This window comes from Vigna unguiculata, chromosome 3, assembly GCF_004118075.2.
Source record: "Vigna unguiculata cultivar IT97K-499-35 chromosome 3, ASM411807v1, whole genome shotgun sequence".
In the NCBI taxonomy this organism is placed as follows: Eukaryota; Viridiplantae; Streptophyta; class Magnoliopsida; order Fabales; family Fabaceae; genus Vigna; species Vigna unguiculata.
The window spans coordinates 19,515,887-19,539,261 of record NC_040281.1 but is presented as its reverse complement, the minus strand read 5'-3'; the positions used below and the strand labels follow the sequence as shown (position 1 = coordinate 19,539,261).

Here is a 23,375-nt window from a genome sequence, read left to right as displayed (position 1 = left end):
GATTCATAACATGTGCATATGCATAACTCCTCCAACATTTCTTAGATTTGTGAAAAATGAAAAAATGAAAAGAGGAGCAAATTCCACTCATGCATTCACGCATCCATGCAAGCATATCATATAGTTTCAAAAAGAAAATCATATCATTTTGAATCATCAAATCATCCATCATACTCCACAACATCATTGAAAATCATTTTTCAAAAAAAAGGAAAAAGTCAGCAACGATATTTTTTTAAGTCTCAAAAACGTTAGGCATTCACTTGGTGTATGTCGATAGTTCAAAAGCAAAATTCAGGTTCTCCTTTTATACATCTATACATCAAGACCCTCTGCAAGGCAATGATCATTGATTCCTTTGTCACATCGAGCCCCTCTGCGAGGCAATGGTCATCAATCTCTTTACATCAAGACCCTCTGCGAGGCAATGGTCGTTGATTTCTTATGTCACATCGAGGCCCTCTACGAGGTAATGATCATTGATTTCTTATGTCACATTGTGGCCCTCTGCGAGGCAATGGTCATCGATCTCTTTACATCAAGACCCTCTGCGAGGCAATGGTCATTGATTGCTTATGTCACATCGAGGCCCTCTGCGAGACAATGGTCATCGATCTTTTTACATCAAGACCCTCTACGAGGCAATGGTCATTGATTTCTTCTATCACATCGAGGCCCTCTGCGAGGCAATGGTCATCGATCTCTTTACATCAAGACCCTCTGCGAGGTAATGGTCATTGATTTCTTATGTCACATCGAGGCCATCTGCGAGGCAATGGTCATTGTTTTTTTTTTCAGATCGGGACCCTCTACATGGTAATGGTCATCGAATCCTTTAGATATAGACCCTCACCTCGGGATTGGTCTAATCTCTTTTTCAAAAAGTCAAAGTACAAAAAGAATATGGTTTGTCAAATCGTGACCCTTTACATGGTAATGGTCACTGAATCTTTTGGATATAGACCCTCTCCTCGGGATTGGTCTAATCTTTTCTCAAAAAAATATAAAAAAAAAATTCAAATCGAGGCCCTCTACATGGTAATGGTCACCGAATCTTTTGAATAAACACTCTCAACGAGATTGGTCTAATTTGGTTTTTTCAAAAAGTAAAAAAAAAACAAAAAGAATTAGTATGTCAAACCGAGACCCTCTACTTGGTATGGTCAAATTTATCTTCTTTTGAAACCCGAACGAAATTAGTGTTTTTATCTTTACTTATCTTTTATTACGATAATATGAAAAAGTCAAATTTTCAAATTATCTAATAAAATCTAAGTAAAGAGGGGCAACTATTTCGTCCAGGTGAATAAATTTATTTTCGAAAAAAAATCAAAAAAAAAATTAGTTAATGGAAAATAAAAAAAATGTGAAACATTATTTTCTTCAAAGATTTTCAAACTTTACTTTTAGGAAAAAAAGGAAAAAAAGAGATGAAAAAAAAAGGAATAAAGAGGGAAGAGCCCAATTTGGTATTAATTATCGCAGTCCTTCTCATGAGCCCAACAACTCAACCTACTTTCTATCCTTGTTCTTGGAAGACAAATTAGTGATATGATTCTAATAATTAGAAGAAATATTTCTTCAAATGGTTATAATCAATATTACTAATTGGGATTGATTTTGTGCTCTGATTTGTTAATAGTCATAATCAATATTACTAATTTGGGATTGATTTTGTGCTCTGATTTACTATGATTTGATTCCTATAATGTGTTGCTATCATAACCAATTCCTTCCTTATATTGTTCATTACAATTAAGGCTAAGATTGCATTGATATTGCAAGTTGTGAGTATAAATACGCACTCTATCATGACCGAAAAAAAAAAGATTCTCTACACTTCTCTAATTCTTTCCCATCATCACTCTCACATACACCCCTCCTTTTTTATCTCTATTTAAAAAAACATATTGAAGGAGGTAGAAAAAATAAGAAGAAAACATTCTTTACACTCTCTCTTTCTCTCATTACCACCCACATAGACAATGAAATTTTTTTAAGGTATGTCACTCTCAATTCTTTCATCTTTTGATTTAGTTTTTCTTAATTTTCATTCTTTTTTTTTAAATCATAAAAAATATTTTTTTCCCTTTCTTAATTGTCTGTCCGACCGCTCGCGTCAAATGACATTCAATTTAGACTTTCAATTTTTTTAATATATACAGATGATCTAAAAATAAAATATAACTTTCTTTATTTACTCTTTTATATCTATTTGGTTGCTCACGTCGCAATGACATCCACAACTACTCTAAAATAATTTTAAGAAAAATTAAAAATTTATAAATGATTAAAAAAATAAAAAAAATAAAAGATTAGAAAAAAAATTAATTTATTTAAAGTGTCTATCCGGCCGCTCGCGTCGCGTGACACCAATTTTAAATTTAAATAAAAAGATTTTCAAAATTATTGAAAACATTAAATCATTTTTCAAATATTTTTCCAAATAGTTTTTCAAAAAGAACTACGTAACTCTAATTCTCCATTGACATGGAGATACGTAGGAGCGATGATTAATCCTCGTCGGGCAAAAAAATCAAAAAAATAGTTTTGTTGTTTTTTGTACATTCTTTTATTAATATTTTTGGGGAAAATTAAATATTTTGAAAAAATCACATAACTTTTGCACATTTAATTAAAGGTATTGTCTTAGGACGGACATTGTGGGGTGCTAATACCTTCCCCACGCGTAACCGACTCCGGAACCCAAAATCTGATTTTTCGCAGACCTTACTTTTTTTTATGGTTTTCCATAGTTTCCTATAATAACTATGGTGGCGACTCCCAAACTCTGTTTTTTTCAATTTTATTTTTTGGTTCGTCGTCCCGTCGCGATTTCAGTTGCGACAATTCTCTATCAAAGTGTCAATGTCCTATTTAAGGATATTTCAACAAATCAAAAACATGAATTTCTAAGAGAAATATTGTAAAAAGGGTCTGAGAAAAACTTTGGCTAGGAAAGACAAGGTCTTAAGTCTAACCATAGTGACTCACCTATCTTTCATGTGACTTTACTCAGTAAAACCTAAACAATATTTTTCTCTAGAAAACTTCTATGCACCGTGCAACTAGGGATGGTAATAGGGCGAGGCCGGGACGAGTTTCACTATTCCATACCCATCTCCATTGAAAAATCCATCCTCATCCCCATAACCAAACCTAACGGATATCAAACTTTTGTCTCATCTCCATCCCCATCGGGTAACGGGTATATACTTGTACCTATACTCGTACTCGTTTTGTTACTGTTTCGATATTAATTATTCAATTTTTATAAAAAAAAAATTACATAAAAGGAAACATAATATTATCAAATATTCAATATTAAAAGGAGAGTTGTTTCTTCGATATAAAATATTTATAGAGAAATTATATTATAATTGTATATATTTCAAATTAAAATACAAATAAAATTTCATGAGAAACAAAATATATGTTAAATTTGCAAAAATTAATGAATTCTAGTTGATAATTTTTCTAAAATAAAAAAAAAATATTCAAATTAAAATATATTTAAATGTTTGTTTACTTTAATTTTTTAAATTCTAATGAACCTCTTTTTTATACACTAATAAAAGTTATAATACATCACTTTATCAAAATAACGCAAAGAAAAAATATTCAACTAATAATAATAAAATTTTAACATAGATATTGTATCTTTTGAACTTCAATATATGTCAGATAATGCTAAAAAGAAATTCATGACAATTACAATAAAATTTTATATTATTGTAAATAAAATTTATTTATACAATTATAGTGATAAAATTACAGTATGATAATGAGTTAAAAACTAAAAAATAATTATATAAAATATATCAAAATAGTATTTTACATTATAAGAATAAACAACAAATAAAAATATTAAAAAAATTATCAAATGTGTGTCATAAAAAGAATTTGAGAGACCATCAAATGAAATCGCACAAAAGAAAATTAATATATAATTAAGGGTATGATAAAATGAAAAATACTTTAGAGATTTAAGAAAACTTTTAAGCATCAACATACTCAATGGTTGAAAAATAACTAAAATTATTTTAGTGAAACAAAATAGTTCTTTAAATGAAACAAAAATTAATAATAATAGAGTAAGGAAGATAATTTTTTTATATTACCTTGTAAATTAAAGGTTTATGCTATTTAACACTTAAATATAGAGTGTAAAACGTTCTTATGTGAAAGAAAAATATACAATAAATAAAAATATTAAAAAAATAAAAATATTGAAATGTGAGACATAAAAAATATTGAATTGACATACATAATTTGAACATAATTGGATAAAGGTTATGATAAAATGAAAAATATATTGAAGGTACAAATGAATTTATGTCAAACCAAACAATTAGAAGAAATAAAAAATAGAAAATGTGTATTAATATATATATATATATATATATATATATATATATATAAGTTTACTTAATTGACTAATAATTTAAACAGGAACGGATATATGGCGGGGATGGGTATTTTTGTGGGTATAGGGACAGGGACGGAGCGGATATGTACTACCTAGTTGAAAAAGTTAGAGATTTCCCATACTCATACTCATACCTAGTCCATAAGAGGATTCTCTATCAAAACAGGGACGGGTTCGGGCAATACCCTAGCTAATCCCTAGCAAAATTTTTGTAGCAAATCCCTAGTTAATCCCTAGCAAATTGGTTATAGCAAATTCCTAGCTAATCCCTATATTTGTAGCAAATCCCTAGTCAATCCCTAGCAAACTGGTTGTAGCAAATCTCTCGCTAATCCCTAACAAACTTGTAGTAGCAAATCCCTAACTAATCCCTAGCAAAATGTTTGTAGCAAATCCCTAACTAATTCCTAACAAATTAGTTATAGCAAATCCCTAGCTAATCCCTAGCAAACTATTTGTAGCAAATCCCTAGCTAATCCCTAACAAAGTGGTTGTAGCAAATCTCTCGCTAATCCCTAGCAAAGTGATCCCTAGCTAAACCTTAGCTAATCCCTCGCCAATTGTAATACTTTATCTCTAGCTAAACCCTAACTAATTCCTTACCAATTATAATCCTTATAAAATGTATTTAGTTATCAATATTACGTAAAATTATGATCAATCTCGCCAACCAATTTGTATGAAACATGTAAAATTTTACCACTTGTGATAGTTTCAATAAAGCATAACTTGACATAAAAAAGAACCCCAAATTTACAAGAAAGAAATCACAGAGAAGTTTCGCCATAAGTTCTATGTGAACTGCACATTGCAATTCAGTGTAAGCACACGGAGAAGGAACAACAATGAAAAAATAACAAAATTGAGCTAACTAGAAACAAGAAAGTATATATGCAGTTCCAGATATTTTAACTAAGGTTATGTTACAGACAGAGCCTAGAATATGTACAAGCAATAATACTAAGATATGTAAAGCCTATAACATAAATCATCAACACTTTTCCTACGACCATAAGAGGTGTTCACAAAACGATTATGATGCACATGAGGAAGCTGCAGGTACTCCAAATTTGTGATAACTTCGTGCATGTTTGGTCTCAGCTTGGATTTTGTTGCAAGGCATCACAGAACAGAGGGTAGCAACCTTAAAAGCCTCATCTATATCATATTGTCCTTCAATACAATTAACCAACACAGGCAGAAGCTTTCTCTTGTTTGCCATGTATGGCTTTGCCCATTCCACCAAATTCCTTCAGCCTCAGCGGTTTGACGAAATTTAACTTTTCATTCAAATAGCTCATGTCCTTCGTCTACAACATGAGTTTGATCCAAAACATTTCCAAACTCTGAAGGAAAGAACCTCTACATATAAATAACTATATCAAAACAACTCCAAAGACAACATACTTTCTTTAATAGTAGTCAAAAAGTTATAAGCATGATATTGGTTTGCATGAAAAATTATGCTCAAAGATATAATAAAAATTGACGGGCAATTTAAAGCACAAACATGCATAACAAACTAGAAAATATGCTTTCAAGCTAGGCAAGAATAAGCCTAGGCACAAAATTTATCACTGTTCATGTCAGCTTGTGCTACTCGAGCTATGACATAGTTTGGATTAATTTCTCAATAAGCATTTGCAAAAGAAGAAATTATTTTAACCAATGATTTCTAAAGAATCAGAGGTACATAAGTTGATTTTAACCAATGAGAAAAGCTTGATGCATTTTACCTCTTTAATATGTTGAGGAGCTTATCTAAACTGGACCTCATGCAGACCAAGGCAAAGTTGTAAAATATATAAATTTGCTATCTTACTGGATTGGTTAATAAAATGTTTTGGTGGAATTTCTTACAAATTTAGAGAGCAAACAAAATTACCAAATATCAGATATCATGATAAGTCTTTAAGATTTTAAATTGGACATGATTGACTTTAGGGCATTATCACATTTTTACTTTGCAATGTCTTCCCCCGTATTGTTTACAAAAGTTGAAATATATCTTTAATATGCATATAAAATAATAAAACATGTTTGTAAATATGATTTGGTGGTACCCTTGCACATTAATATCATATATGGAAGAATTGAGTTCTCGTGCTTTTGGTTATCCTCATCTTGCAATGAAACCAAAAAATTGGAATACAATCATAAAAATTAACATTGGAATTCTAAAATTGTATGCAGGCAAAGAGCATAATCACATACATATCTGAGGTGGAAGTTAGTGGCACATGGCAAATTAAGTCACTACACATTTAATTTGAAGGGATTGTTTCTTTTAAAAAAGATAGCCAACTTACAAAATGAGCCACAACACTAAGATTCTCGGGCAATAATGACCTTGGCAATTGCTGCTTTGTGGGTTCATACACTCCAATAAAATTTGCAGACGCCCTGCAAGGAGGAAGAATGGTCTATTAGGATTAATATTATAGAATTCATCTTTATAAAATAACTCAAATAGAATTAATATAGCAGTTAGTAATAAAGATGAGAAATGGGATAAAACTTTTAAGAAACTAACACAATTAAAATTTATACTTTTAAGAAGCAGAGTAATAAGTTCATGATTTCCTAATAATTTAGTCCTAATCTCAATAATTCAACTCTACTCACCGAGATAAACATTGTATCAATTGTCCAACAATAATATATAACGTTGTTACTTATCCTATAATAAAAACTTATATCACAGCATGCCTGATGTATGAACTCTATTTCAAATCATTTTATATATTTTGACCTGAAGTGGCATGTCATTTAAAATCTCTATAAATATAGTATTTTCTTTTACACATGATTAAGATCTCATAAAAGTAAAATGAACTAGTGAGCCTACAAAATGATAAAATTCTCAACAATATATTTAAGATCATTTGCTAATAATGCGTGGTTTGTTTTTATTACATAAGGATACTTAAACAGAAAAAAAATGAATTTAAAAGTCAAGAACTAGAAACTGAGAAAGCGAATAAAATAAAGCAATTAAAATAACCTGAGAAGCATAGTTAGATTCTCATTGCGAATGGCAAATATGGATAATAAGTGTTAATCTCACTTATTCTCACTGCATCTATGGGACAAAGAAGAAAAGAAGCATTCCCAAATCGTAATGTCTTACTTCATCGAAATGAAAATGATTATAAAACTAAGAACTTTGTTGCAAATGATTACAAAACTAAGAACTTAGGAAAAGGAACAAATGATTACCTATTGTCGGCAAAGGTAACCAAATCAATGTTTACCCTAATCCCCCAATCCGGTGTTGTTCACACAGTAATGGCAACAACGCTACCTCCTTCACTTCGATGAAACGCAACAACGGTGGCTCCTCCGTTCAAATACAGGATTTCGCCAGTGTTGGAATCGTCTCATTCACGATCTGCCAAACAACAACACCATGAACAACTAATCGATTAATCAATCACTACTTTGCTTCGATAAAAATCAAGAAGGTGAACGAGAAATGACAAAAGTAGAGATAATTAACCTAATCAAGGAACCGAACTTGATGTTGACGACGTAATCAAGCTGACACCTCTCGAAGCTCTCTTCCATGATCCTGGTCAATCTCTTCCATGCTCTCCACCACACTTCGTTGCATTCAGTTTTTCCGTCACTTTCGCTTTTCGCAGAAAATCTAAGCTTCCAATGTTTTAGAACAATTTTAATATTATTTGAAAAGTGATTTGAAGATTTGGATACGTGTCTTCAAAATCAAAAGCTACGGCACATACTTATATTTTTAATTTATTGATTTTTATTTCCTATTTAATATTATTTTCTTTTTTTATGTAATTATTTTATTTATATATATTTTTACACAAATATTATAAAGTTATAAACTAATATCAATAATTATTTATGAAAAAATAATTTATGTAAATATAAAAATATTACATAGTAATATTAATAATCATTTATAAAAAATTTAATTATATACTAAAAATAATTAAATATTATATTATTTTTAAGTATATAATTAAGTTAAGTTAAATATTCATATTTTATAAATGAAATGGTTATATATAATTTATTTTTATTTATAATGTATCACAAATAATTTATTTAATATTTAAAAATCTAAAAATAAATAAACATATAAAAGAAATAAAACAGTAAAATATAATAAATTTCTAATAATATAAATTAATTAATAATCCTTTTATTTCAAATCATAATTTATAAAGATATGAAAAAATATTTGTAAACATGTTTTGCAAAATATAATTCTAAAAAAAATTTATAGACATTTTTTATGAAAAACTATTTTACAATAAAATTTACAAGTATCTTTCTGTAGATATTTATTTTAAGAAAATTTATAACAAAACCAACTGGATTAATATTAATTATTTATATAATTTTTTACAAAATTCGTAGAGACTTCTTGAAAAAAAATAATTCTTAAAAATTTTCATTACACTATTATGAAACATATTTCATAATAAAATTTACAAATAGTTTTTATAGACAACTTTTTAAAATTTTATATTCTTCTAATAATAATAATATATAGTAATATAAATTAATTAATATTTTTATTTAAAATAAATTAACATAAAAAGATATAATAAAGGTATTAATTTATATTTCTCAAATGACATAGTAACTTGCCTTTCCAAATACAAAAGTAACTTGACGTTCTAGTGTACAAGTCAAGAGTAGCTCAACTTTTCAATGTTCAAGTAAAGAGTAACTCTATGTTCCAATACCTACGTACAGGAGAAACTCGATATTACAATGCCCGAGTACAGGAGTAAACTCAATGTTCCAATGTTTGAATACAAGAGTGGCTCTACGTGACAATACCTGAGTGGAGCAAGAACAACTCAAAATTCCAATATCAAGAGTATAGTAGAGCTCAAGGACATCCTTGAGCCACCAGTCCTGTTAGAAAAATAATAGCTAAACAAAGGACAAGCCAATGAACTTCAAAAGGGATATCAAACTTGGTGAGATGATCATATAATAAAAGCAATTGCTAAGTAGATAGACGTTACAATACCTGAATTCAAGGAAGAACGTTTCAGAAGGAAGACTTAGTTTGAAGAAAGTTCGATGATGCTCCAGACTTTAAAACAGAAGGAAAGCTAAAAGAACTTAACGGAAAAATAATAACCAATATCATCTCAAGACAAAACTCAAGAAAAAAAAAAGTAATCATGAAGAAAGAAAGTTGAAGGACAAAGACTTACAAAAGCGAAAAAAGAAGCAAATGCAAATGATGTTTCCTTTCCTATGCTCCTCTTGCTGACGCACAAGAACAAACATCCATAATCAAAAAGTCCGTCTAAGGCGACAACACATACAAAACCTGTCTAAGATGACAACAAATGAAACTACCAAAGTCGATAACACGAGTTAAAGTCTATTCTGACGGTACATAAAAGATGTATTAAAACTTGTTCCAATGGTCATGTAAAGCAACCTACTTAATGATGTATTGTTACTAAGGTACGAAGACGTGTATACTTTTTTTTTTCTTTCGCTTGAATTTTGTATGCTCTTATTTAAAGGATAAAATATTCGTATCCACTTTATTTATAAATAAAAGAGCACTCCATAACCAAGGAACAAAATTATCTTACCTTAAGTTAGTCATCATTAACTTTGAGACAAAAGAATTCATTTTATTTTTGTTCTTCAGATAAGACACTCGGCTTTTTACCACACTTATAGCGAAACAAATTTATATCTAAATCAATAATATAAAACTTACTTACTCATACATTATGATATAATCATATCTTTAATTATATATGATCTCTTATATGTATCCTAACTCCGACAATGAATATTTTTAAAATAATTAGATATTAATGAATGTTGCAAAAGAACCAAAATGACACAATAATTTTAATAAACTGAGTATAATAATATCTAAATAACTATAACACTGTATTAGTAAATAAGTTTACATATTCACTTTTAAATTACAATTTATTTACATTAATAGACGAATCTCCGTCTCCAATATAATGTTTTATAAGCAGTTATCAGTCATTGCTAGAAGCTTATGAGTATTGACCGATGAACAAAACCCAAAAGCACCACAAGGACGTCGTAGACCACTGACAACGCAAGCACAGAAAAAGCAAATGAAGTCCAAATTGGTCAACTAATTAACTCAACTTCAGAAATAACAATGATTGATGGACTGATTATAAGTCAAGACGCATTTTTTATTTTTAATTTGAATTTTTACATTTATTCCAATGTAATAATTTTATGACACTTGATATGTTTTGGGTCAGATTTTTTTCTTCTTTTGATGTTTTATAGGCTTTCTCAGCATTATAGTGATAAGTGAGGTTTCGGTCATCAAACCAGTCCGGTTCGTCAAGTCGGCCTGGCCCGTCAAGGTCGTATGGTCGAGCGGGCCAGATGACCTAGACACGCAAATTAGACCCGTTTGGATCGTTAGACCCATTAAGGTTGTCTGTCTGACCCGACCTATCTAAGTCGTCAGGTCCACCCAACCCGTCTCAATCATTTGGCACGCCCTGCCCAGCGTAGTTGTTGTTCTTGCCCGACCCGTTTGGGTTGTCAAGCCCATTCGACTCGTGTGGGTCTTCAAGCCCACCCAACTCATCTGCTTGTCGAATCCGTTTTAGTAGTCAGGCCCGCTCAACTCATCTTGATCGTCGCCCCACCTGGGTCGTCTATGTCGTCAAGCCTGCTTGGTTTGTCTGGATCGTCAAGTTGGCCCGACCCGTGTGGATCATCGATCACTCCGGTCTGTCTAGGTCATCAGGATTGTCTAGGCCAAATTGACACCTCTAATATTGAGCAATGAGAAATTCTACAAATTGTGAAATTTCAATTTCCTTTCTTTTAGAATGAATTTCAAATTCTATTATTTTAGTTATTTGAAATACCTTCTTAAAATTCTTCAATTTTGATTTCTTCCAAACAAGTCATTTACTTAAAAGAAATTCAAATTTTTCAAATAAATAAGTTACTCTCTTAAATTGCCTCATCCAAATACATCATTAAGGGATCAAATTCTTGCACTCAAATACCACACACAAACATTTACCAACTAGCATGTTCTGTGTCACTATGAACTGAAATGTTAATACCACAAAGTCAGTGGACATAGTACTATTTCAAGGTCAACATGGGAAACACGGATTTCGGAGTTGAAGGAAGTACAAACTCAACAAGTTAAAAGGAAAGAAAAAGTTCAGCTCGATAAGAAGTTCTTGTACACCGTTTGGTTCTTTCATTTTCATACAAACGCCTCTACTCCACTTTGTCTCTTGAAAACACTAGCTCTGAATGCAAAGTTTGAAATTTTAGTTGCTTGGTTTGTGCCGCTCTATTGTCTTCTAATTGATGTCATTATCACTTCAATGCAACAGGATGAACAAACTATCCATACAAGACCATCCACCACAACCATGATTCTAGTGGTAAGGACAAAAACAAGGACATATATTTTACATCCCACAATTAAATGTTTGGGTAAATGTAATATTGCATTGCATTGTCCAAATAAGAAAAACATGGACTTGAAGGACAGGTTTTCTCTACAAAGTTATGCTCCACTAGCTCATCTAATACCTCCAGTGATGTTGATATTGGAGAATTGAAGTGAAATCAGCAATCAAGTTAACGATAAAGATGGGGTTAAAAGGAAGTACATATTTTGAACTACATGCTTGGTTCTAAAGAGCATGTTCTTTGCCTATTGATGGAGACAGTTGTATTAATGTGGCTAGTGCTAGGTTGGTTAGCAAACTAGACCTTAAGAACCACCCTACATCCTAAACCTTATTATTTGAAATGGCTTTGTAGAGGTGAGTTGGTTGTTGACCAACACATTGGTTAATTTTACAATTGAAAAATATAAAGATGGGTTGTTGTGTAATGTGATGCACATGGAAGTTGATAATAGTTTGCTTGGTAAACCTTGGCAAGTTGAAAGAAACGTGAATTATCATGTGAAGTTCAACAAATTCTCTTACATTGTCATATGACGAAACTTAATTCACTTTCCCTTGAAGAAGCAAGAGCTAATCAAATTGCATTGAAAGAGAAGATAGGAAAAGAGAGATAGTTGGGAAAAAAAATGAACGTAGACAAACAGAAAGGGAAAAAATGGGATTAAAAGAGTGACTTGCGAGAAAACGAAATGAGTGTAAAAGAGTACAGGAGAGAGGGCAATAAAAATAAAGAAAAATGTGAGTGATCTTGTGATTATGCTACTCATTTGTTTGATTTTGTATCTAATTATTTGATTAAATGAAAAATTGGAAAGGAGCTGTCAAATGAGGAATGTACATTTCTAATCCCTACTTCCACGCTGAACTATGAATTCATTTCTACTTTTAGATTTTCTTATGCACCTAACCATAGAACTAACTTCCTTTATTTTAATTCCTAAGAAAGAATTAAAGGATAAGTTAACAAGGAAATTTGAAGAGAATGATGCACATGAAGATCAAGGCAACCATTGTGGTAACAAACTTTGAACCATCTCATGTCTTGGCCTAATGTTTTTTATTGATTTGCAACCAGTGTTAAATTCTTGATTTGCATGATACTTAAGATTTGCATAATCTTATTTTTAGCTCACAGTGCGAAGCCCAAGAGACTTGAAAATAACACTTATCATTCTTCAACACTCTTTAAATTTGCGGACAAAATCACTTAAAGAAAGAGGGAATGATGAAGATCAACCAAGGAGAAGGGACGACAAAGCACTACAAGTAGATCAATGACAACGGAAAACGCTAGAAAGGCAACTGAAGCCCAAATTGAGCCAAATTCACACATAGAATAATTTATTCAACTTGTGGAATAAATATTATGGATAGACTGAATACAAAGACCAGGATCGTTTTCTACTTTTCCTTTGAAATTTTGTATTTATTCCAATGCAATAATTTCAGATGATTCTAGATGTCTTGAGTCTGTTTTTTATGTTTTATAGGTTTTGAAAGCCATTATATTGATTAGGGAGCTTTTATTCCAGTGAATAGTTCATTCTTAATGTTGATACGACACGAAGTCAGTGAACAGGGAACTCAAGTGCTGATACCTCGATGTCAGTGAACAGGACACTCTTTCAAGGTCAACATGGGGAAACATAAAGATTCAGGAGTTGAAGATAAGAGCTCAACAGTTATCCTTTTAGCTAAAAAATATTAGGATTAAATATGTTTTTAGTCCCTCAAGTTTCAGCGAAATTTGGAATTAGTCCTTCATTAAAATTTTTGACCAATTTAGTCCTTCATTTTTCAAAATGCGTGGATTTAGTCCTTTTAACCAAATTTTGTTAAGTTTATCTGACGTTTCGAACGTATTTCATGATAGTATTTAAGTTAACATTGAAGCAAAAATGTGTCAAACAGTATAAATAATTTAAATACTATCATGAAATGCGCTTGAAATGTCAGATAAACTTAACAAAGTTTGGTTAAAAGGACTAAATTCACGCATTTTGGAAGATGAAGGACTAAATTGGTCAAAAGTTTTGATGAGAGACTAAACCCAAATTTCGCTCAAACTTGAGGGACCAAAAACATATTTAACCCAAAATATTATGCCAAAAATCGATGCACTACTCCAATCTAACCGCTCAAACTAAGTAGTAACAGATTAACATTGACACCAGAACATTACACAATCCACTCCCATTACAAACCTAATCTATAGTTGCATTCTATTACGACACCATACCATTAAATAGTGAGATGAAACATTGTTAAAATAGAAATATTGCCAGGAACTGCAAAATAGTGCAAGAATCTCAAGGGAAAAAATCCTGCCGGTACCATAGTTATATGGAACCTTTATTCAAAATAGAAGAATAAAAAAGCACAAACCAGTATGTCAAAAGGGGAAATTACAACAAATTCATCCTTTTCCACCAATAATGCTAGAGGCAAGGTCAGCAACACTGCATTAATAGAGAATACAAAATATGATTACATAACACAGTGGTAGGCAGTGCAATACTAAATGAGAACCTAATCACACTTTCAAAAGACTATAGTAGAAAAAATTCACAAAAAAAGAGCAATAAATTTAAAGGGACAACAAAAGTGTTTTTCCTACCGGATAATGTCTAAATCTAAATCATATCTAATGATGAACCATTTAAATCTAAACTTTCTAATGGGGCGTATAGTGTTTTTGTTTTAAGTTCCAATTATCCTCTACCTCAAACATTGCACTACCCTTCATCTAATCAACTCTGCTTATTAGAGTATTTACAAATCTTCTCTACACAAAGCCCTACTACCCAAGGTAAGATTTACCACCTTTTCAACAATAAATGGTACTCCAAATCTGTTAGGAACTAAGAATTGAAAAGAGAAAGAAAAAAAAAAGGTTTAATTGAATAGAATGAAAAAAAAATAAGAAATAGGAAAGCACTCTCTCCTTCAAGGGCTTCACCTTCACAAAGAGCTAACGTGTTTACAAAATTCACCTCCTTCCCCTCTCCTCACCTTCTTTCTTATTTATATCTGACTAACAACTCAAGTAACTAACTCATGAATACTCCAACTATCTTAACTAATTTCTCTTCTTCATGTATCCTAACAAAATCCCTCTCTAATGCAATCATTTCTAATTATATTTATTATCTAGTGTGTCTACTCATGTATTATAATATTTTCACATTTGCACTACCATGCTTATTTCCTTGTTGCTTATTACTCTTTAGTATTCAGTTCTAAGTAAGTGGTTACTTTGGTCCTTGAAAGTGGAAGACACCATCATATTAGTCCTTAAAACCAAGATGTTGTTAAATAAATCCTAAACTTTTACAGTTACATCAGTCACATTATTTTTTAATTATGGACAAACTGGATTGGTGATTTACACTTTTAGAGACTCTTTTACTTTCCAGTAGTAGTTTAGTTACTAATAATGTGACAACTTCCTACAAATATAGGGACCAAATAACTGTTTACTCTTCAATACTATATGACAATACTATATGACTTAACGATCCCTATAGTTATGCAGTAAGATTTTCCTTCAATCTTCAGTGTTACTTTTCTATCACTAATAATGCTTATAGCACTCCCTCATTTCACTCAACCGTTTGAATTGTATGGCTTATTATCATGCTCTCTATTTTCTCATCATGAAGTACCGTGGTTCCAAGCCACTTCAATCATGTGACATAAGGTATGGCCTCCCATTTTAACTATAAGCTCAAACAAGTGCCCCTTCTGCTTAACATGCATTCACACACTATGTTTAACTTCTACTTACACAAAATTTGTGTGTTCTCAAAGCATGTCTCCACATCTCTACCTTTCCATTCGGCTTCTTTCTCAACACTCCATCTAGTACTATATCATCGGCAAAATGCATGCATCATGACACCAGCTCTTCATTTTGTTCCTGAAGCTGAAGCACGTGTTTGGGGTTCTGAAATTGCCCAAAATAATAGACTCTATAGAATCCAATAGAGGCAAACATAGTTTGTGATTGAAATCTCTCGCTGACTTCGATTTTTTAAAGGAATATAAGAAACTGACTTCTAAATGTAATAAAAGAGACCCGGACCTATAAAGGCTGACCAAGTCATATCTTTCTTGCCGTTCAGCTTGCCCTGAGATGACGATAAGGAACTAATTTAAAACCAAGACAAAAATCATTGTCCCTTAGACTTCAGTTACTAAAAACCAAGTTTCTCATGATTGGACCATATCTGTGACAGGTGCATAGATTCCCTATCAACTCTCCTTCTAACCAACTCCAGAATCACAACCAAATGGGTTAAAAAAGCATTGAATCTTTAAATGCACACCAAAAACACAATGCATTCATAACTAATAAGAGCACGTAGACCAATTAAACATCAGCCTCGAAGTATAATATAACCTCTATACAATAACCGACAATCAAAGAGACGAGAGAATTTAATCAAATAAAAAGGAATAGAATATTTAAAAAAAAAAAAAAACTAAAACAAAATTTACTTTTGCATTTAGATTTGAGAGCTGCATACTTTGAAATTAGGGTTTTCAAGAATAATACCTCATTTAGGTGGAGCGGAGTAATGTTGGAGGAGATCATCATAAGGGTCCCTCCTACCAGGAACTTGGCTAATTTGGGCATCCCATGCAAGCTGAGAATTGTGGCGTTCGAATGTCCAAAAACCATAGGGCCGCATGGGGTAGCTCCACATCTCCTTTGTCTTCTCGCACCTGTCCTTCACTCTATAAACGTGCTCCCTGAACCTCCGATCTCTTTCCTTCGGGTCTTCCATCAACTTCAATACCAAGTTTTCCGCAAATTCCATGATGAAACCCATTTCCCCTCTCTTCTCTTCTCTTCCCTTCCAATAAAGAAACAGAAGTCCCCAAATTTAATGTTACAAAACCTAAATTACGAGAACGAACTGTGACGAAGGATTACGAGGATAAACGTAATTATAACAGTAAAACCACAATAAAATCCACGAATCTGGAACCTTTCGAGAAAATATACGAAGAATTCGAGATACTAAAATTGCAATTTAATGGTTGAAACGCGAAAATTGAGTGTGAGAAAGTGTTTTGCTACGTTACCTGTTCCGATCAGCACGAAATGAAAGGTTGAAAGTTTCCCTGCTGCGTTTAAACTTCGCTAAACCCACCAGTGTCTTTTTTCCTTTTCTTGTTTTGGTCAACTTAAGAAAAAAAAAATAGGTCCAAAGTTCCTAAGTCCACTAGGCCCACCTTTTAAGCTCAACCAAGCGATTTACTATTTACACTCTCACTTTACTTTTATTCTTATCACCCAATAAACTTTTCTTAGTCTAAAAAATTATTAATCTCACATTTTATTTTTCACGCTCTAAAAACTTCAGGAACGTGTCTTACTAATCTCTACAATGAATTTGAGTGCTACAACGTTGTGACTCCTAGGTCACATAAAAGACAAAATTAATCTTTTATAGTCTCTCACAATAGTTATACATCCAACCAATGTCAGTTATAGAAATTCATCCAACTCTCACCACTTAAATGTCATTATTTATATAAGTATGTAAGTTTAGTAAAATTAGGATGACTTACTCTTGGAATTCAAATTTAATACTTACACTATACTTACTTAATTGAAGCAATCCTCCTTAGAATTACTTTCATTATCATCATAATATACAAGAGAATTACTCAAAGACCACAAATCATCATTATTATACAATTTAGAACTTGAACAAAACACCACAACACTTAGCGTTGAACTGCACACCCAATAACACCCTCTAACGCTCAACACCACTCCATCAATGCCCAACGTTAATGCTCGTAAAGCCCTCTATAACGGAACATGTAGCGCCCAACGTGACAAGCTATTGAAACTCATGATGAAGTGAATGCCCAATGGTATTTAGGCAGTACCATGTGTCAGATAACCCAAACTTGAGTTGTGCCTAACAGAGATAAAGTAGAGTCAAGACCTCTGAAGCTCTTTGCCATAATGGTGTCAGATGGTTTCCAACACACCCAACACTATAACAGTCAGCAAATCTCTAATTCCTTTGTGATTGAAATGGTTCAATGCTCTATTTGAGTATTTTGCTTCTTCCATATTACTTCAATAAATTATCTTTAATTTTAAAATATCTCATATAGCATCATTAAACCAATTTGATCACTCAAATACCACTAATTCACAACACCAACTTACCATCCACAAATTCAATAATGTAAATCAACAAATTCACTATTATCCATCAATTCAACTACAATAATGCATAATAATCTCAGTTAAGGCATTTTCACAATCATCTATTTTAGTCAAATGCATATTAAACACCCAAATCTTAAAATGCTAAAAATTATAAAAGAATTAAAAGCTTCCTTTACTTGGAGAATGACTTCTACTATAGCCCATTCCTTACCTACACAACTCCCATACTTAGAATTGCTCTATCTACACAAGGAAAAACTCGATCAATGATCAAAGCACAACATTATGATAACAAACAAAGTGAGACTACCATTGATCATCTATAAGTCTCATGCACGGAAGGAAGGTCACATGAACAGGGAAAAGCGGGTTGATCATCAAAGGAAAAGAGTAGAAAATGAACTTACTCTAAAAAAGAAATTGATTGGGGGCTTATGGAGTACTTTTCTCAAGGATCAATTTGTACGATGTCTGGTCTTCAAAAGGATGAAGGTAGAGTTGACACTTTTAGAGAGAATGTAGAGGAGGGTCTTTAGAAATAAGATCTAGAGAGATAATTTTTTTAAATGAACTCGATTAGAAGAAATTTTATATACCGACTCATCCTTATAATAATAAAAAATAATCGAGAGTCGTCTTTATTAAAACAAGTACTACTCTTAAACTAATGTACAAGTCCTTATATTCCCTCCAACAAGAAAATTTTGTGCCCGTGAAAATTAACTTACCAGGAAAAGGGTGAGATAGGACTTCCTCATGTTCTCTTCTAATTCTCATGTGGAGTCACCAGTCCTAGCATACTGATATATTTTCCATTTAATTGCTTTATTCTTTAACCTTCTATTATATTTTTGCCATACTCTTCTTAGATACCTTTATTGATACAATCCTAATACGAAAGATGATGATGGTTTTTTACTTTAGATTTTTTTTGTAAAAATAATCAATATAACTAGAATAAATAATATAAAATAAAATTAATTAAAATACATTGATAAATAAAGAAAAATTGTAAAGAATTGTGTTTTACTTGGACACCTGTTATTAAAAAAACACCTATTATTAAAAAAAGTGAAAGAGACCACTTATATTGTAAATATTCCAAGACTTTTCTCGTTTTTTTTAAAGCTAGTTATAGTAGGATTGAATTAATTGTTCTTACTTTAAGAGATATACTTCATCTCCTTATTTGATGTCTTTTTCTTAGAAAATACCATTTTATTAAATAATTCGTTTTAGCATTATTTTTGTGCAAGTCACTCTCATACGATAATTGTTATATTTAACAATTTTATTTTAGAATATATAATGCTTAATCCGAGATTTAAAACTATCATGTTGACTTTTAACATTGGAGTTTTTTTCTGTCTTCTGTTGAACATTAAAAGCATATTGTTTTGATACTTTAAAGATAATTTTAATATAATTTTAAAATTAATAATTATCAGTGTATTTTAAAAACATAGCAGAGAAACAATAGATAAAAATCAGTAGAGAATTCAAACTCCTAAGTTGCTGCTTTGAGAGATACTATATAAAACCAAGCATTGGTCTTTGAGTTGTATCCTTGCAAGAATGGAAGACAATAACCATGATATTGTAAATAAAATATGAGATAAAAGTAAATTTATTATACCGTTTTTTTATTGGTTATGAAATAAAATATTTAAACTTAATTTTATGATATTTTTTTATTGGTCGCTATTGGACTTTCATTCTCTCCTCAATCATCTTTCTATTGGTAACATTCATCACAATTTAGGTCTTCTGCTGAGTTATTTTTTTACTGTCATGAAAACATTTATCACAATTTAGATCTTCTACTGAGTTATTTTTTTTTGTCATGAAAAGATGACAGTAAAATAAACTCAGCAGATAATTTGAACTCCATTTCTGATCTCTCACATTTTCTTTGAAATGTTCTTTCAATTTGAAAAAGACAAAAAATCATCATCTTTCAATATTGGCAGGGATGTGTCTACTAACACTATTAGTGTCCCTTCCAAGCCTAAAGCCGCCAGAGTGCCATGAATTGGATGTAACAAAATGTGAGAAAGCTTCCACACTGCATCTAGCTGTGTTCTATGGTGCACTCTACACTCTAGCACTAGGAACAGGTGGAACCAAGCCCAACATTTCCACCATTGGTGCTGATCAATTTGATGACTATGACCCCAAAGAGAAGAAGTACAAACTCTCCTTCTTCAATTGGTGGATGTTCAACATCTTCATTGAAACCCTCTTTGCAAATTCTATCTTAGTCTACATACAAGATAATGTGGGGTGGACTCTTGACTATGCTTTTCCCACTCTTGGACTTCAAATTTTTGTAGCCATTTTTTTGGTAGGCACTCCCTTTTACAGACACAAATTACCCACTGGGAGTCCATTCATTAAGATGGCTAAGGTCATAGTGGCTGCTATTAGAAAATGGAACAATCCTATTCCTAGTGACACTAAACAACTCTATGAGCTTGATTTGGAAGAGTATGCCAAGAAAGGGAGAGTCAGAATTCATCCTACTCCAACCTTGAGGTCTAACTTCTACCTTAATTTCTCATCCACTTCATATTCTTAACTTCTCATATGATTCTATTTAAATGGTTAAAACGACTTACTATAACATGTATCTGATATCATAGTTGTGAACAACATAAAAAATATATTCTTTCTATGATGTCACAAAAGCCTATTCTTTCTATGATGTCACAAAAGCCTATTATAGTAAGTCAAACTTATTATGTTTGTTCATAGCATACCATAGTAAGTATGACCTGACATAGTGTTATTGGTGTTTTTGGCTATCCTAATTAATGTTTTCTGGCTCTACCACCATATATATGCATGTAGGTTTCTCAACAAGGTATGCGTCAAGACAAATTCAAGTGCATGTGGATGGAAACTAAACCCGGTTACTCATGTAGAGGAGACTAAACAAATGCTTAGAATGATCCCAATCTTGGTTGCCACTTTCATTCCCTTTTCATTCCCAGTGCAATGGTTGCACAAATAGGTACCCTTTTTGTGAAGCAGGGTATAACACTTGACAGAGGCATTGGTAGCTTCAACATCCCCGCTAAAAATTTAAGCACATTTATGACTCTATCCATGCTTATTTGTGTGGTGCTCTATGACCGTTTCTTTGTGAAGATTATGCAAAGATTCACCAAGAACCCTAGAGGAATAACTCTTCTACAAAGGGTTGGAATTGGCCTCATAATCCACATAGTGATCATGGTAATTGCATCTTTTACTAAAAGGTACAAACTTAAAACGGTCAAGGAACTTGTTAGTTTTCAGATTAATTAAATTTATTTAGATATTGTTGATCTTGTAGTGGATGATATTTTGGGATTTAAATATGAATTTTGAACTTAGTTTGTTTTGTTTATATAAATATTTTTCTTTAAGGGTTTTGCATGCCAAAAGTAATTAGAAGAAAAAGGTTTTTATAAACCTTTGTAGTAAATTTGATTGTACATTTTTTCTTTCTTGTGCTTGCATAAAAATTTTTTATATTTAGTCTAATTGAGGAAGATAATAGTGTTAATTGCTATTGTTATTAGATTTTTTTCGTTTGTAATTGAGTGTTGAATATTTGGTGAATGGTTTTTGAAGAACTAGGTATGAGTTCTTCAAAATACGATTGTATTTTTGGAAGATCTATAAGGTATTTTAGCCTAAATGTTTATTCTAGTTACAAATTTTGGTGTGATTGAATGATTAGAATTTGTAACATACAATGATTCAATTTACGTTTTAGCTCATCTTAAAATGAAATTGTATCACATTTGCAAAATTGTGGTCGTATTGAACATGGCCTCATAGCTTTGATTGTTGTTTTTATACGAATACTTTGTGAGTATAATAACTGTACGTGTCCGTAAGAAGTTAGAGTTATCCATAATTTTTCGCGGACCATTTGTCAAGTTAGAGTTATTAAGGAATACAGGTATTTGTACAAATGTGATGATGATTCTTTTCATAGATTTGCTTGTTAAAAGTTGTTGGTAGATCGATTTGTCTTATGTATCATTTACAATTTATTTATATTTAGTCTAATAGAGGACTACGATCTTGTTAGTTTTCGGATTGATTAAATTTATTTAGATATTGATGATCTTATCTTCGATGATATATTGGGATTTAAATATGAATTTGGACTTGGTTTGTTTTGTTTATATAATATTGTTATATATCACGAATTTATATGTTGGTTAATATTGTAGGTGTGATTGTAGGATTTGAATTATCTTGGAACATTATTATATAGATATTGCATTAAGTAATGAATCTTAAAGCGACATGTTTTTTGTTGTTGTTGTATTGGCAAATATTTAATAATACGTAAATTCCCTTATAATTGTATCTATAATTGTGCTTCAGTAGTTAGACTAGATCAATATTTTTCTTTAAGGGTTTTGCATGCCAAAAGTAATTAGCAGAAAAAGGTTTTTATAAACCTTTGTAGTAAATTTGATTGTACATTTTTTCTTTTTTGTGCTTGCATAAATATTGTTTAAATTTAGTCTAATTGCGGAAGATAATAGTGTTAATTGTTATTGTTATTAGATTTTTTTCGTTTATAATTGAGTGTTGAATATTCGGTGAATGGTTTCTGAAGAACTAGGTATGAGTTCTTCAAAATACAATTGTATTTTTGGAAGATCTATCAAGTATTTTAGCCTAAATGTTTATTCTAGTTACAAATTTTGGTGTTATTAAATGATTAGAGTTTGTAACATACGATGATGTAATTTACGTTTTAGCTCATCTTAAAATGAAATTGTATCATGTTTGCAAAATTGTGGTCATACTGAACATGACCTCATAGCTTTGATTGTTGTTTTTATACGCATATTTTGTGATTATAATAATTATACATGTTTGTGAGAAGTTAGAGTTGTTCATCATTTTTCGCGGACCATTTGTCATGTTATGGTAATTAAGAAATGCAAGTTTTTGTACAAATGTAATGATGATTCTTTTCATAGAGTTGCTTGTTAAAAGTTGTTGCTAGATATATTTGTCTTGTGTATCGTGTACAATTTATTTCTATTTAGTCTAATAGAGGACTATGGTCTTGTTAGTTTTCGGGTTGAATAAATTTATTTCGATTCAACTACTCTTGTCGTGAATGATGTTTGGAACATAGGTTTGTTTTGTTGATATAATTATTATAAATGACGAGTTTATATGTTGGTTAGGATTGTAAGTGTGATTGTAGCATTAAAATTATCTTATAATATGGTTATACAATTTTTGCATTTGGTAGTGAATCTTAATT

General features: G+C 31.3%; 1 protein-coding gene, 1 long non-coding RNA gene and 1 pseudogene across 4 annotated transcripts; 1 reads left to right on the top strand and 2 right to left on the bottom strand.

Moving 5' to 3' along the window:
- Window positions 1-5,222: 5,222 nt before the first annotated feature.
- Window positions 5,223-8,141, bottom strand: LOC114177401. Its single transcript, XR_003603131.1, has 4 exons — window positions 7,929-8,141; window positions 7,649-7,820; window positions 6,739-6,832; window positions 5,223-5,791 (listed from the first exon to the last, which is right to left on the bottom strand). It is a non-coding gene; the product is annotated as an uncharacterized LOC114177401 (long non-coding RNA).
- Window positions 8,142-14,067: 5,926 nt separating this feature from the next.
- On the bottom strand, window positions 14,068-17,106 carry LOC114175890. 3 transcript variants are annotated; one of them, XM_028060732.1, is made up of 3 exons: window positions 16,981-17,106; window positions 16,448-16,793; window positions 14,068-14,348 (listed from the first exon to the last, which is right to left on the bottom strand). In XM_028060732.1, exon 2 carries the CDS (start codon window positions 16,722-16,724, stop codon window positions 16,449-16,451), a length of 276 nt encoding a protein of 91 aa, XP_027916533.1. In that variant the 5' UTR covers window positions 16,725-16,793; window positions 16,981-17,106; the 3' UTR covers window positions 14,068-14,348; window position 16,448. The 3 variants fall into 3 exon arrangements, with proteins under 3 accessions (XP_027916533.1, XP_027916534.1, XP_027916535.1); XM_028060733.1 differs by having other exon boundaries at window positions 16,448-16,748; window positions 16,981-17,099; XM_028060734.1 differs by having other exon boundaries at window positions 16,448-16,743; window positions 16,981-17,095.
- Window positions 17,107-20,055: 2,949 nt separating this feature from the next.
- On the top strand, window positions 20,056-21,397 carry LOC114175116 (annotated as a pseudogene).
- The last annotated feature ends 1,978 nt before the right edge of the window (window positions 21,398-23,375 follow it).